Source organism: Lathamus discolor, chromosome 2 (assembly GCF_037157495.1).
Source record: "Lathamus discolor isolate bLatDis1 chromosome 2, bLatDis1.hap1, whole genome shotgun sequence".
In the NCBI taxonomy this organism is placed as follows: Eukaryota; Metazoa; Chordata; class Aves; order Psittaciformes; family Psittacidae; genus Lathamus; species Lathamus discolor.
In genome coordinates this window covers 159,971,211-159,984,430 of record NC_088885.1, presented here as the reverse complement: position 1 = coordinate 159,984,430, position 13,220 = coordinate 159,971,211, and the positions used below count along the sequence as shown (strand labels likewise).

Sequence of the window (13,220 nt, the reverse complement as noted above, 5' to 3'; positions counted from 1 at the left end):
TCTCCTCTCCTCTCCTCTCCTCCATTCTCTCCTCTCCTCCATTCTCTCCTCTCCTGTCCCCTGCCAGGGCCCCTCCACACCACAGACATGGCCTGCTACGACCGCTGCAGCCCCTGCGGACCCACCCCGCTGGCCAACAGCTGCAACGAGCCCTGTGTCAGGCAGTGCGAGGACTCCCGCGTCGTCATCCAGCCTTCCACCGTGCTGGTCACCCTGCCAGGACCCATCCTCAGCTCCTTCCCCCAGAGCACCGCCGTCGGATCCTCCTCATCCGCTGCCGTGGGCAACGTCCTCAGCGCCCAGGGAGTGCCCGTCTCCTCTGGGGGCTTCGGCTACGGCCTTGGCTATGGCTACGGGGGCCTGGGCTACGGCTTCGGAGGCCTGGGCTGCTATGGCAGAGGAAGAGGATACAACATCTGCTAAGGCCACTCACAACATTCCTGAACCCAGCCACCCACACCCTCAAAGCCATGGCAAGGTCTGAGGATGCAGTTCTGGGCAGTTCCTGACATGTGGACCTGCTGTCCCCAGCTCCTCATCTCGAGCCACCAAGAGGATACAGGGCATGGGGCCTGGCCAGGAGGCCTGAAAATATTGCCCCTGCACCTTCTCCTGTTGTACTGCTTCCTTCTTTGCATCATCTCTTTGCCTGTGAGCAGGACTCTCTGCTGCAAACCCCTTCTTACAAGTCAAAGACTACTGGGGGAACTCTGCTATGCTGCTTGCACTGCAGGGAGGAAGAACTGCAAGCAGAAATCTTCTGCTCGTGGTCGCACTCCTTGCACCTCAGACTGTCTCACTTCCGTTTGGTGCTTTTGGTGCTTTTACATTTTCATTCTTTTGTCTCAATAAATTCTCCAGCATCCCAGCCTGAGTCTCCTCAGAATCACTTTCAACAGCAGGAACCTCTCCAGAGAAGGTGCTTTAAACCCTTTTCTGTAACAGGGCAGCTAGAGCTGCGTTTGTGGGACCATCCCAGTTGGGTTTTCAGTAGCTCCCAGCACAGAGACTCCACCACCTCTTCCACTCTTTGCCCATACACACAGGCTTGCCCGTGGAATCCAGTCTCTTTCCCCTTGTACCCAGGGCCTCTTCTTCCGCGTGTGCACACCAGAGCTGGGTTCCCACCACTTCTTTCCCTGCCATCAGGGGTTTATTCACATTGATGATGGGCACCCTGCACATCCTTCTCTCTCGGGTGGCTCACTTCTCAGCTTCTTCTCTACAAAAGATGATCCAGACCCTCAGTCTCTTGGTGACCCTGCACTGCTCTTGCTCCATAAAGTCCAAGTCCTTCCTCACTGGGGAGACAAGAAATGAATCCCACATGGGATTCTCCTCACCATTTCTGAGGAGAAACGAATGGTCCCCTCCCCTTACCCACTGCAACACTCCTGAATGCAGGCCTGGAGACTGGTGGGCCCTTTTCTTACAAGGGTGCGTTGCCATCTCATGGTCCCTTTGCTCTCCACTAGGAGAACAAGGTCCTTCACTGCTAAGATGGTTTCCATCCCATTGGTCCCCAGATATTCCTGCTACACGGGGTCACTTCTCCCCAGAAAAAGGACTTGGCATCTGCCCTGCCTGAACTCTTCTTCACAACATCCTCCTGGACAAGTTGTTCAAATGGGAGATGAGCAGGGACACGATACATTGGATAAAGAACTGCTGAAGTGCAGGGCTGAAAGTGTCACAGTGAATGGGGCGAGATGTGCTTTGTGAATGGTCACCTGCGATGTCCCTCAGAGCTCCATTCTAGGGCCATTTCTGGACAATATTTTTAACACACTCTACAGGCAGGAGTTGAATGCACTGTTCACAAGTTTGTGATGGGACTGGGAGTTGCTGTTGGTTGTCTTGAAGGATAAGAGGTGTTGCAGAAGGATGTACATAGTTTGGAGCAATGGGCAACTGTTGTGGTTTAAATCGAACCACAAACCTCGTTTGCTCACTTCCCCCCCTTCTTGCCCTCACCCTGCTCCTGGAGGGACGGAGAGGAGAATCGAAAAGAATGCAAATGTTCAGCTCACAAACACAGGTGACCCCACCTCGAACACTCTGGTTATGTCTGCAGAGTGCTCTGACAGACACTTTCCATGCAAATCGTCCCAAACACACACGGGCACTTGAAGGCTGCCGCCAGGGCCGGATGGACTCGTCCTCAACAGAGGACATGCAAAGGGAGCGCTGTGGGAAGGGAAACAGGCCCCAGCTCATGACTTGCCAGGCTGTGGCATGAACCAGCTGCTTGCTGACAAATGCTGCCATGCGCAAAGGCTGTCCCGGCCCTCGGGGCCCTCTGCTCCTGCCCCCCTGCCCCGGCTCTTCCAGCACGCTCTGCCCCAGCCTCAGCACCCCTCAAGCCTCCCCAGCACCACAGCCCCACAGCCCCACACCAGCCTCCCCACTGCCTCGCCCTCCTGCACCACCGGCCCTCGCACCCCCACGCCCTCTGCTCTCCCCACACCCTCTCCTCTCCTCTCCTCTCCTCTCCTCTCCTCTCCTCTCCTCTCCTCTCCTCTCCTCTCCTGTCCCCTGCCAGGGCCCCTCCACACCACAGACATGGCCTGCTCCGACCGCTGCAGCCCCTGCGGACCCACCCTGCTGGCCAACAGCTGCAACGAGCCCTGTGTCAGGCAGTGCGAGGACTCCCGCGTCGTCATCCAGCCTCCCGCCGTGCTGGTCACCCTGCCAGGACCCATCCTCAGCTCCTTCCCCCAGAGCACCGCCGTCGGATCCTCCTCATCCGCTGCCGTGGGCAACGTCCTCAGCGCCCAGGGAGTGCCCGTCTCCTCTGGGGGCTTCGGCTACGGCCTGGGCTACGGCTACGGGGGCCTGGGCTACGGCTTCGGAGGCCTGGGCTGCTACGGCAGAGGAAGAGGATACAACATCTGCTAAGGGCTCTCGACAGCACCCTGACAACCAGCAACAATGCCCTGGAAGCCATGCAAAGGACTGAGGATGCACATTCAGACTCTTCCTCACACACGTATCTGCTGTCCACAGGTTCTCCTTTCAAGGAATCTAGAAAAGAAGCAGGGCACAGCACCAGCCCGTTCTGCCTGGTAACATGCCCTGTGGACTTCCTCCTGTTCTCTCACCTCCTTGTCTGCATCAACTATCTGCTGTGTCCAGTACTCTCTGGCACAACCAGCATCTCACAAGCTAAGGAAGATTCAGGGGACCTTTCTTGGGCTGCTCCCAGTTCAGGGCAGGAAGACCTCAGTGCTCGGACAGAATCTACTGCAAAGAGAAAGCCTCAGATGATCGTCAGCCTACTCGCACCTCAGACCAGCTCTCTACCACTTTATGCTTTTACATTTCCACTTTTTTGTCATAATAAAGTTCTTATGCATCCAAGCCTTTGTCGCGTCCTCTCCTTTTCTTCTACCGAGACTCTTCCAACTTCACGCAGCACAAAGCCAGGGCTCAACAGGACATCAGGCTGAGTGAACAAGGGCCACAAAGTTTTTCCAAGTAAATATGCAACCACAGCCAGCAACAAAACAGACTGACACATGGAAGCCTTCCAGAACGTGACACAAGCCCATTACTGTGTGTTGTGGTTTGAACCCAACCACAAACCTCGTTTGCTCACTTCCCCCCCTTCTTGCCCTCACCCTGCTCCTGGAGGGACGGAGAGGAGAATCGAAAAGAATGCAACTCCCACGGGATGAGATAAGAACAGTTTAGTAACTAAGGTATAACACAGATCACTGCTGCTACCACCAATAATAACAATGATAAAGGAAATAACAAGAGGAAAGAATACAACAGCTCAACACCAGCCGACCAATAACTTGCCCCACTCCCGCCAGCCAAGCACCGACCGATACCTCGTCCAACCCTGCAGTCCCCAGCCCTTCCAGGTAACTCCCCGTTACATCCTGGGCATGACGTGCTGTGGTATGGAACACCTCTTTGGTCAGTTTGGGTCAAGTGTCCTGTCTCTGCTTCCTCCCGGCCTCCCCTCCTCCCTGGCAGAGCATGAGGCTCAGAAAGCCCTTGGCCAGACCAAACATTCGAGCAGCAACTGAAAACATCGGCGTTATCAGCACTGTTCCCAGGCCAAAAAATGAAAATATAGCACTGCACTAGCTACTAAGAAGGAGAAAAATAACTGCTACTGCTGAACCCAGGACAGCAACCATCAATGGCATGAAGTTTAAGGAGCACAAATGCTGGATTCTGTGCCTGCAATGGAGCGGTGCTGGACACAAGCACAGCCTGGGAGAGGAGTTCCTGGAGAGCAGCCCTGCAGAAAGGTGCCTGGGGTGCTGGCTGGCAGCAGGTTCAATCGGAGTCAGCAGTGTGCCCTGGCAGACAAGGGGGCAAACCGCATCCTGGGGTGCATGGGACTGTTCACTCAACTCTTGCTCTGATTTTGGCTACCCCAGCTTCTGGTGTGGCCTGAGGTATGCTGGGAGCGGCGCCATGAGGTCAAAATGAGGCACCATTTAGGCAGAACACGTGGCGAGAAGGGGCTGTAGGGGCATTATGCAGCCAGTATCACCTGGAAATTGCTGTCTCCTGCGCATCACCTTTTGTCTGGCAGTTCACTCAGAAACCACTAAATTATGGAAAGGCATCGGACCAAACCTCCAATCTGAAAGGTACAAAACATCAGCTAACCCTAAGAACCTTTTGAAGCAGATCCAGCAGCACCTGGAATGCTGAGGCTTTCGTATTTCTAGGAGTGACACAAGTAACATCCAAACCATGACAGAGCAGGAAGAAGGAGCACTCTTACCATTGGCACGTAATTATGTATTTTTGCTCATAAGTACACCATGAGAAGACTCAGATGTTGTAAGTTATGACTTGTCTGCTGAAGAAATGAGTTTACGTCTTAACCTACACTGGGCAACAATGGACGCAGCCCCGGCTTCTTGTTTCTTCATTGTATTTCATTATGACCGCAGAACACAGAGTTGAAATAACTGAAGAGGTTGTCCTGTAAATCTGAGAAATGAAAACGGAGCCTAACACTGGGCACAGGTCAGGCTGACCAACCTCTAGTGTGCCAGATCCACCGTCTTGCTTTCCTCCCAAATACAAAGGGATGAGCTCTTTTTCATCAAACAGGAAGTACTGCAAAAAACCCGCAAACCACAGCCACGAGTGCCACAGGATGACATCACTGACAGCACTGACAACACTCCCACCTCTCCAATGCTTTTGTTGCATGTTCTGCCAAATGCCCTGAAAAGCGCCATCAACACCAAGCCTTTGGCCTCTAATACTTGAAAGCTGCCGCCAGGGCCAGAAGAACACGTCCTCAACAGGAGGACATGAACTTCCGGAATTCTTGGAAGGAAAACACAGCCACAACTAATTGCTTGCAAGGCTCTGACATGCAGCAGCTGCTTGCACAAACACGCTGCCATGCACAAAGACTGCCTCAGCCCCCTCGGGCACTGCAGGACCAGCATAAAAGCCGGCCCAGCGCCTCTGTCCCTCACTCGCCTCTGCTGACGCCTTCTCCTGCACGCTCAACAAGGTGAGCCTCAAGCCCCTTGCCCTCTGCTCCTGCCCCCCTGCCCCGGCTCTTCCAGCACGCTCTGCCCCAGCCTCAGCACCCCTCAAGCCTCCCCAGCACCACAGCCCCACAGCCCCACACCAGCCTCCCCACTGCCTCGCCCTCCTGCACCACCACCCCTCGCACCCCCACGCCCTACGCTCTCCCCACACCCTCTCCTCTCCTCTCCTCTCCTCTCCTCTCCTCTCCTCTCCTCTCCTCTCCTCTCCTCTCCTCTCCTCTCCTCTCCTCTCCTCTCCTCTCCTCTCCTCTCCTCTCCTCTCCTCTCCTCTCCTCTCCTCCATTCTCTCCTCTCCTGTCCCCTGCCAGGGCCCCTCCACACCACAGACATGGCCTGCTCCGACCTCTGCCGCCCCTGCGGACCCACCCCGCTGGCCAACAGCTGCAACGAGCCCTGTGTCAGGCAGTGCGAGGACTCCCGCGTCGTCATCCAGCCTCCCGCCGTGCTGGTCACCCTGCCAGGACCCATCCTCAGCTCCTTCCCCCAGAGCACCACCGTCGGATCCTCCTCATCCGCTGCCGTGGGCAACGTCCTCAGCGCCCAGGGAGTGCCCGTCTCCTCTGGGGGCTTCGGCTACGGCCTTGGCTACGGCTATGGAGGCCTGGGCTACGGCTTCGGAGGCCTGGGCTGCTATGGCAGAGGAAGAGGATACAACATCTGCTAAGGGCTCACGACAACACCTGTGACACCAACCAGGAACATCCTTGAAGCCCTGGCAAGGTCAGAAAATCCAGTTCTGGGCTGTTTCTGACACGTGGACCTGCCCTCCACAGCTCCTGCTCTCAAAACAACACTCAGGGAAGAAGAGAATGTGCCCAGTTTGTGCTGCCTTGAGCCATGGCCCATGGGTCTCCTCTTCTTCTTCCACTGCCTTCTTTCATTATCCCTTCAGCTATTCCTGCTACTCTCTGCTGCATCCATTGTCTCTCAAGTGGAAGTCCATCGTGGGAAATGAAAGGGAGCTGCTCCCACTGCAGGCCACAAAGATCTGCACACTCTGGTACATTCTGACCCAAGCAGAAGACCTTGGAAAATGGTCACTCTACTTGCACCTCAGATCCTCTCCCTTCCACTTGGTGCGTCTGACTTCTCAACTCTTTTTCCTCAATAAAGTTCTCCTGCATCCTGGCCTGAGACGCCTCCTCTTCCTTTCTTCTACCAAGGCTTTTTCAACCTCATGCAGAAAAAGTCAGGTCTCTCAAGGACATCAGGGTGGGTGAAGTATGGCCACTCTAGGAAATATGCCGGGACAGCCAACAAGGACACACAGTGGGAGGTGGAGGCCTTCTAGAACGTGACACAAGTGCCTCACTGGCTCACACTAATGACTTGATAACACTTCCCTGTGCATGCCTCTGATGAAGCACTGCCAGGACACACCTGACTAACTCTCCTCCACAGCGTGGCTCTCCAGCCCAGCAATCAGAATCACACAACCATTTAGTTTAGCAGGAACCTCTGGAGAGCAGCTGCTTCTACCCCTGGCTCCAGCAGGGCCACCTACAGCAGCTTGTCCTAGACATGGCCAGTTGGGTTTCAGTAGCTCTCACCAAGGATACACCACAACCTCTTCCACTCTGTGACCATGCTCACACTGAAAAAGGATTGCCTTCGTTGCTCATGGAATTTCATCTGTTTTTCCTTTGTGCCCACAGCCTCTTGTCCTGCCACTGATCACAAGCCTCTGGGCCCAGCCCTTCAGCCACTTTGCAGTCCTCCCTGGGCTCTTTCACAACCCAGACTTTCTCTGCTTACTTGGAGCGTGTAATGGGAGACAGTGACAAAAGCTTCCTTCAAGCACAGCTCAGCAATAGACACTGCTCTAACCTTGGCCAACACCCAGTGCCTTCAACAGGGAAGACACAGAGGTTGGTCAAGGACAATTTCCCCTCCCAAAACCCACACCTAAACCACAGCCTGTCACCCTGACCTTGCTGGGCACGACACTGCTCTCCAGGAAGGTTCCTTCTGTCACCTTCTGTAGGAATGAGGTCAGGCTCCACAGCCTCTACTTTCTGAGAATGTACCTCCTGATCTTCCTCACAATATGAGGCACATGAGCTCTCTCCCAGCCTACTGGAACTCCTCCCAGGCACCACGACTTGCTTCAGGAACTCCATGTCTCTTTTCTGCTAGGGAGCCCAAAACTCAACAGAAACTCCAGGTGATGCTTCACCAGGCATCAGCAGAGTGTCCATTGCTCCCCGTGATGTGAGGACCATTGGTATCTCATGCAGGGTGCCCAGTTCAGCATCCTCCTTGCTATACACTCCTTCTCTGCCCCACGTGTGGGTTCTTGTTGCCTTGACCCCCTGGGTGCATGCTCCATGTTCCACACACGCCAGAGATCTCAGGCCATGGTCTCACCTTGCTATGGGTCAGTTGATACGCTGGAGGCAAGAAATGCCATCCAGAGGGATCTTGACACGCTCGTGAGGTGGGCTGATGACACCCTTATGAAGTTTAACCATGCCAAGTGCAAGGTTAACCATGCCAAGTGCACCTGGATCAGAGGAATCCCAGGCTCAGCTGCAGGGAGGGCAGAGAAGAGATTCAGAGCAGGCCTGCAGAGGACTTGGGGGTGTTGGTCAGTGAGAAACTTAGCATGAGCCGGCTTCAGTGTGCGCCTGCAGCCCAGAAAGCCAGCCGTATCCTGGGCTGCATCAAAAGGGGGTAGACCAGCAGGGCAAAGGAGGTGATCCTGCCCCTCTGCTCTGCTCTCGTGAGACCTCACCTGGAGCATTGTGTGCAGTTCTGGTGTCCTCAACATAAAAAGGACATGGAACTGCTGGAACAAGTCCAGAGGAGGCCAGGAGGATGATCAGGGGACTGGAGCACATCCCGTATGAAGACAGGCTGAGGAAGTTGGGGCTGTTCAGCCTGGAGAAGACAAGGTGTGTGGAGACCTCACAGCAGCCTTGCAGTGTCTGAAGGTAGCCTATAAGGATGTGGGGAAGGGACTCTTTATTAAGGACTGTAGTGATAGGGCAAGGGTAACAGGTTAGAACTTAAACAGGGGAAGTTTAGATTGGATATAAGGAGGAAGTTGTTTGCTGTGAGGGTGGTGAGGCACTGGAATGGGCTGCCTAAGGAAGTTGTGAATGCTCCATCCCTGGTAGTGCTCAAGGCCAGGTTGGACACAGCCTTGGGTTTAGTGTGAAGTGTCCCAGCCCATGGCAGGGTGGTTGGAACTCGATGATCTTAAGGTCCTTTCCAACACAAACTCTTCTATGATCTTTTCTATTCTACAAGCCTGTGACACAGCTCTGCTGCAAAGATGGGGCTCTACGCTGGGTTAACCTCTGCTGGGTGACAAGTCCTCATTGGGCTGCTCTATCACTTCCTCAACTGTGTACAAGAAGAATATGACAAAAGGCTCCTGAGTTGAGATAACAACACAGAGATCACTTACTGGTTTCCAGAGGCATCAGAATAGACTTTGCTTGGGGTAATTCATTAATCAAAATCAAAAGACAGAGTAGAATTATGAGAAATGAAAACAAGTTTTAAAAGAGCTTCCCTCAACCCTCCCCTACTGCAGGTCCACCTCCCCTCCTGAAATACACACTCCCTCTCCCGAAATGACAAAGTGGGATGCAGAAAAAGCGTTATGATCATTTCACCACACGCTGTCTCTGCCACTCCTTCATCCGAATAAACTGAAGTTAACTACATAATAACCTAAAAAAAACTTAACTGCATAAACCCAGTACACCAGGTGACAACCTTACAAGAACAATTGGGCAAAAGGGCACCCACAGAGGTCACTCAGTGCGAAAGGACAGGCCTGAAGACAGGCTTAGAGACCTGGCAGCAGTGTGAGCAAGGACTGAATGCAATGGAAGGGGCAGCCCCTCACAGCCAGCACAGCTCCAAAACCTGGACCAGACTTACAAGGCTGTGATGACATGGGGCCCCCACTTCACAGTTCACTCGCAAACCGCACCACATGAGTGCTACGGGATGACCTCACTCACAACACCCCAGCTCTCAAACACTTTGGTTGCAAGTTCTGCCAAGTGTCCTAAAAAGCACCACAAACACCAAGTATTTCGCCTTAAATTATTATACATAAAAGCTGCCGCCAGGGCCAGATGCACACGTCCTCAACAGGAGAACATGCAAAGGGAGCGCTGTGGGAAGGAAAACACAAGCACAACTCATGACTTGCCAGGCTGTGGCACGCACCAGCTGCTTGCTGACAAATGCTGCCACGCACAAAGGCTGTCCCGCCCCTCAGGGACCAGCATAAAAGCCGGCCCAGTCCCTCAGCAGGCCTGAAATCCAGAGGAGAATGGGCCCACCTCGTGCTGCCTGGACACAGGGCTCATGGACCTCCTCTTCTTCTCCAACTTCCTTCTCCGCACTTCTCATTCTGATCTAGTCCACTTCAAACACTATCTCACAGCCTAAACCCCCTGGGAATCTCTAGAGCACTGCTCCCTCTGTGGGGCACAAAGACCTCAAGATTCGGGCAGCACCTGCTACACACAGGGGACCCGGCTGACGGTTGCCCTGCTTTTACCTCACACTGGTCCCCTTGGTTCTCCTGACCTTTCACCATTTTCTTCTTCAATAAACTTCTGCATCCAAGCGTAAGAGGCCTCCTCTTCTTCACTTCTCCCAGGGCTCATCCAACCTCGACCAGCACAAAGCTAGGGCTCAATAGGCCATCAAGTTGGTGGAAAAGCTCCACCACACCACAGTAATGTATTAAATCCCCTGCAAAACCCTCCTGTTTGCTTCTAGCACAGACATCAGCTCTTCCCTTGCCTAAAACCTTGCAAATGCTAATGAACTTGTAACCACAACTCGGACACAAGCTCCCCATGGCAGCACACACTTGACCAAGTCTCTTTCCCAGCACAATTACCTAGCCTTCAGAACTAGCAGAATCATAGTAAAGAGAATCATTTAGTACACAAGTGACCTCTGGGGATCACCTATATCAGGACATCCTCCTCAAGCATGGTCAGCATGAACATGCTGTCAAAGATGCCCAGTCAGCTTTTCAGTATCTCCAAGGATGGAGACGCCAACACCTCCGTGCACAGCTGGTGCCACTGCTAACCACAATCACACTGAAAAAGTGTTGCCTTCTCTTCCAAGGAAAAGGGCACGTGTTTACTACTTCCACCATTCATCCTTGCTCTGGACATGGCACTGATGAGAACATTCTTCCTTGTCTTCATTCCCTCCCACTCAGGATATAGACACATTGGTGACATCTGCCCTCTGCAGCCTTGCCTCCTGGCTGAAAAAAACCCTCCCACCTCTCTAAGCTTCTCCTCATAGCAAGGATCTTCCAGTCTCTACAGCGTCTTGGTGGTCCTCTATTGGACTGGCTCTACTACATCCATGACCTTCTTCTAGTGAGAAGTTCTCAACTGGACATGGCCACCACACAAAGTCTCAAAAGCAATGAAGAGAGAGCAAGAACACACACACACACACACATCACCAACCTGCTAGCAAATCTCTTCTCAAGGCTGAAATGGAGTATCTTCCCCCTCTTTTGCAGGAAGGGTGCATTGCTGCACCATCCTGAGCTTGTTTTCCACCAGCACCACAAAGCTGTACTCAGCAAAGCTGCTTTCCAGCCTCTCAGTCTCCAGCACGTTCTGACAACAGGCACCATTCCTCCCTACATGGAAAACTTTACATTTCTTCCTGTTGAACGTCAGCAGATTCCTACCTGCCCATTCTCCAGCACCTCCTGTTCCCTCTACATCATGGCACAACCATCCAGCATCTCAGCCTCTCTCCAGATTTTGCATCATCTCTAAACCTGCTGAGAGAGCACCCAAGCCAACTGCCCACAAACACAGGTGACCCCACACCCCATGACCATGCAAGGGGAGAAAGCACCAAAGGCTTTGCAGGGATACTGAGGTAAACAACAGAAGAGCACTCTCCTTTGCACCAAAATTGATCATTTCAAAGTAGAACACCCTTACGAAGGTGGTCTACTAACAAGGTGCCCAACATCGAGCACTGCATCAAACCAGAGGCCAGGCTGCAAACGTGCCACTCATAGAACAGCGTAGCTCTACAACTGGGGCAACATAAACATTTGGAAGTGCTCCCCACATCACAGGAATAACCAGATCTCAAGCACAGTTTGCAGGACCACAGCCTGCTGGTGCAAACTGCCCTCCCCTGACACGGCTACGAGGACATGGGAAACCTCTTCACAAGGCACCCACAAACCACACCACACGAGTGCCACGGGATGACCTCACTCACACCACCCCACCTCGAACGCTCTGGTTATGTCTGCAGAGTGCCCTGACAGACACTTTCCATGCAAATCGTCCCAAACACACACGGGCACTTGAAGGCTGCCGCCAGGGCCGGATGGACTCGTCCTCAACAGAGGACATGCAAAGGGAGTGCTGTGGGAAGGAAAACAGGCCCCAGCTCATGACTTGCCAGGCTGTGGCACGCACCAGCTGCTTGCTGACAAATGCTGCCATGCGCAAAGGCTGTCCCGGCCCTCGGGGACCAGCATAAAAGCCGGCCCAGGGCCTCTGTCCCTCACTTGCCTCTGCTGACGCCTTCTCCTGCGCGCTCAACAAGGTGAGCCTCAAGCCCCTTGCCCTCTGCTCCTGCCCCCCTGCCCCGGCTCTTCCAGCACGCTCTGCCCCAGCCTCAGCACCCCTCAAGCCTCCCCAGCACCACAGCCCCACAGCCCCACACCAGCCTCCCCACTGCCTCGCCCTCCTGCACCACCGCCCCTCGCACCCCCACGCCCTCCGCTCTCCCCACACCCTCTCCTCTCCTCTCCTCTCCTCTCCTCTCCTCTCCTCTCCTCTCCTCTCCTCTCCTCTCCTCTCCTCTCCTCTCCTCTCCTCTCCTCTCCCCTCTCCTGTCCCCTGCCAGGGCCCCTCCACACCACAGACATGGCCTGCTCCGACCTCTGCCGCCCCTGCGGACCCACCCCGCTGGCCAACAGCTGCAACGAGCCCTGTGTCAGGCAGTGCGAGGACTCCCGCGTCGTCATCCAGCCTCCCGCCGTGCTGGTCACCCTGCCAGGACCCATCCTCAGCTCCTTCCCCCAGAGCACCGCCGTCGGATCCTCCTCATCCGCTGCCGTGGGCAACGTCCTCAGCGCCCAGGGCGTGCCCGTCTCCTCTGGGGGCTTTGGCTACGGCCTGGGCTATGGCTACGGGGGCCTGGGCTGCTACGGCGGAGGAAGAGGATACAACATCTGCTAAGGGCCCTTGACAACACGCATGAAACCATTCACGTACATTCTAGAAGCAAAGGCATGGATTGTGGATTCGCGTCTGGGGTAATGCTGGCACACCAGTTCACCTTCGCCAGCTCCTTAAGCAAGCAGGGAAGGGGCCAGCCCAGGCTGCCTGGTAGCGTGGCCCATGGATGTCTTCCTCTTCTCCAAATTCCTTCTCTGCACCACCCCATCTGCTTCATGCAGTACTGTGTGCCGCACCAGCATCTTAGAGGCTAAACAGCATTTGGGGATCACCAGTGGGTTCCTCCCCAATCAAGCCAGGAAGACCTCAGTGCTCTGACAAAATCTACTGCATACAGAAGACCTCAGTGCATGGTCACTCTACTTGCATCTCAGGTCTCTTCCTCCTTATGCTTGTGCGTTTTCATGCTTTTATCTCAATAAAGTTCTCCTGCATCCCAGCCTCTGACACCTCTTCCCCTTTC

The 13,220-nt window shown here is 54.3% G+C and overlaps 4 protein-coding genes across 4 annotated transcripts; all 4 read left to right on the top strand.

The window, feature by feature from the left end:
• Positions 1-39: 39 nt before the first annotated feature.
• On the top strand, positions 40-423 carry LOC136009479 (feather keratin 1-like). The gene has a single exon (XM_065669470.1). It carries the CDS (start codon positions 88-90, stop codon positions 421-423), a length of 336 nt encoding a protein of 111 aa, XP_065525542.1. The 5' UTR covers positions 40-87.
• Positions 424-2,541: 2,118 nt separating this feature from the next.
• On the top strand, positions 2,542-2,898 carry LOC136009477 (feather keratin 1-like). The gene has a single exon (XM_065669469.1). The coding sequence runs from the start codon at positions 2,563-2,565 to the stop codon at positions 2,896-2,898; it is 336 nt and encodes a 111-aa protein (XP_065525541.1). The 5' UTR covers positions 2,542-2,562.
• A 2,913-nt stretch (positions 2,899-5,811) lies between these two features.
• Positions 5,812-6,204, top strand: LOC136009476 (feather keratin 1-like). The gene has a single exon (XM_065669468.1). It carries the CDS (start codon positions 5,869-5,871, stop codon positions 6,202-6,204), a length of 336 nt encoding a protein of 111 aa, XP_065525540.1. The 5' UTR covers positions 5,812-5,868.
• Positions 6,205-12,442: 6,238 nt separating this feature from the next.
• LOC136009475 (feather keratin 1-like) lies at positions 12,443-12,757 on the top strand. The gene has a single exon (XM_065669467.1). The coding sequence runs from the start codon at positions 12,443-12,445 to the stop codon at positions 12,755-12,757; it is 315 nt and encodes a 104-aa protein (XP_065525539.1).
• The last annotated feature ends 463 nt before the right edge of the window (positions 12,758-13,220 follow it).

Excerpts from the sequence above, each read along its gene's own strand:
- LOC136009479 (XM_065669470.1), top strand. The coding sequence starts at position 88 with ATGGCCTGCTACGACCGCTGCAGCCCCTGCGGACCCACCCCGCTGGCC.
- LOC136009477 (XM_065669469.1), top strand. The coding sequence starts at position 2,563 with ATGGCCTGCTCCGACCGCTGCAGCCCCTGCGGACCCACCCTGCTGGCC.
- LOC136009476 (XM_065669468.1), top strand. The coding sequence starts at position 5,869 with ATGGCCTGCTCCGACCTCTGCCGCCCCTGCGGACCCACCCCGCTGGCC.
- LOC136009475 (XM_065669467.1), top strand. The coding sequence starts at position 12,443 with ATGGCCTGCTCCGACCTCTGCCGCCCCTGCGGACCCACCCCGCTGGCC.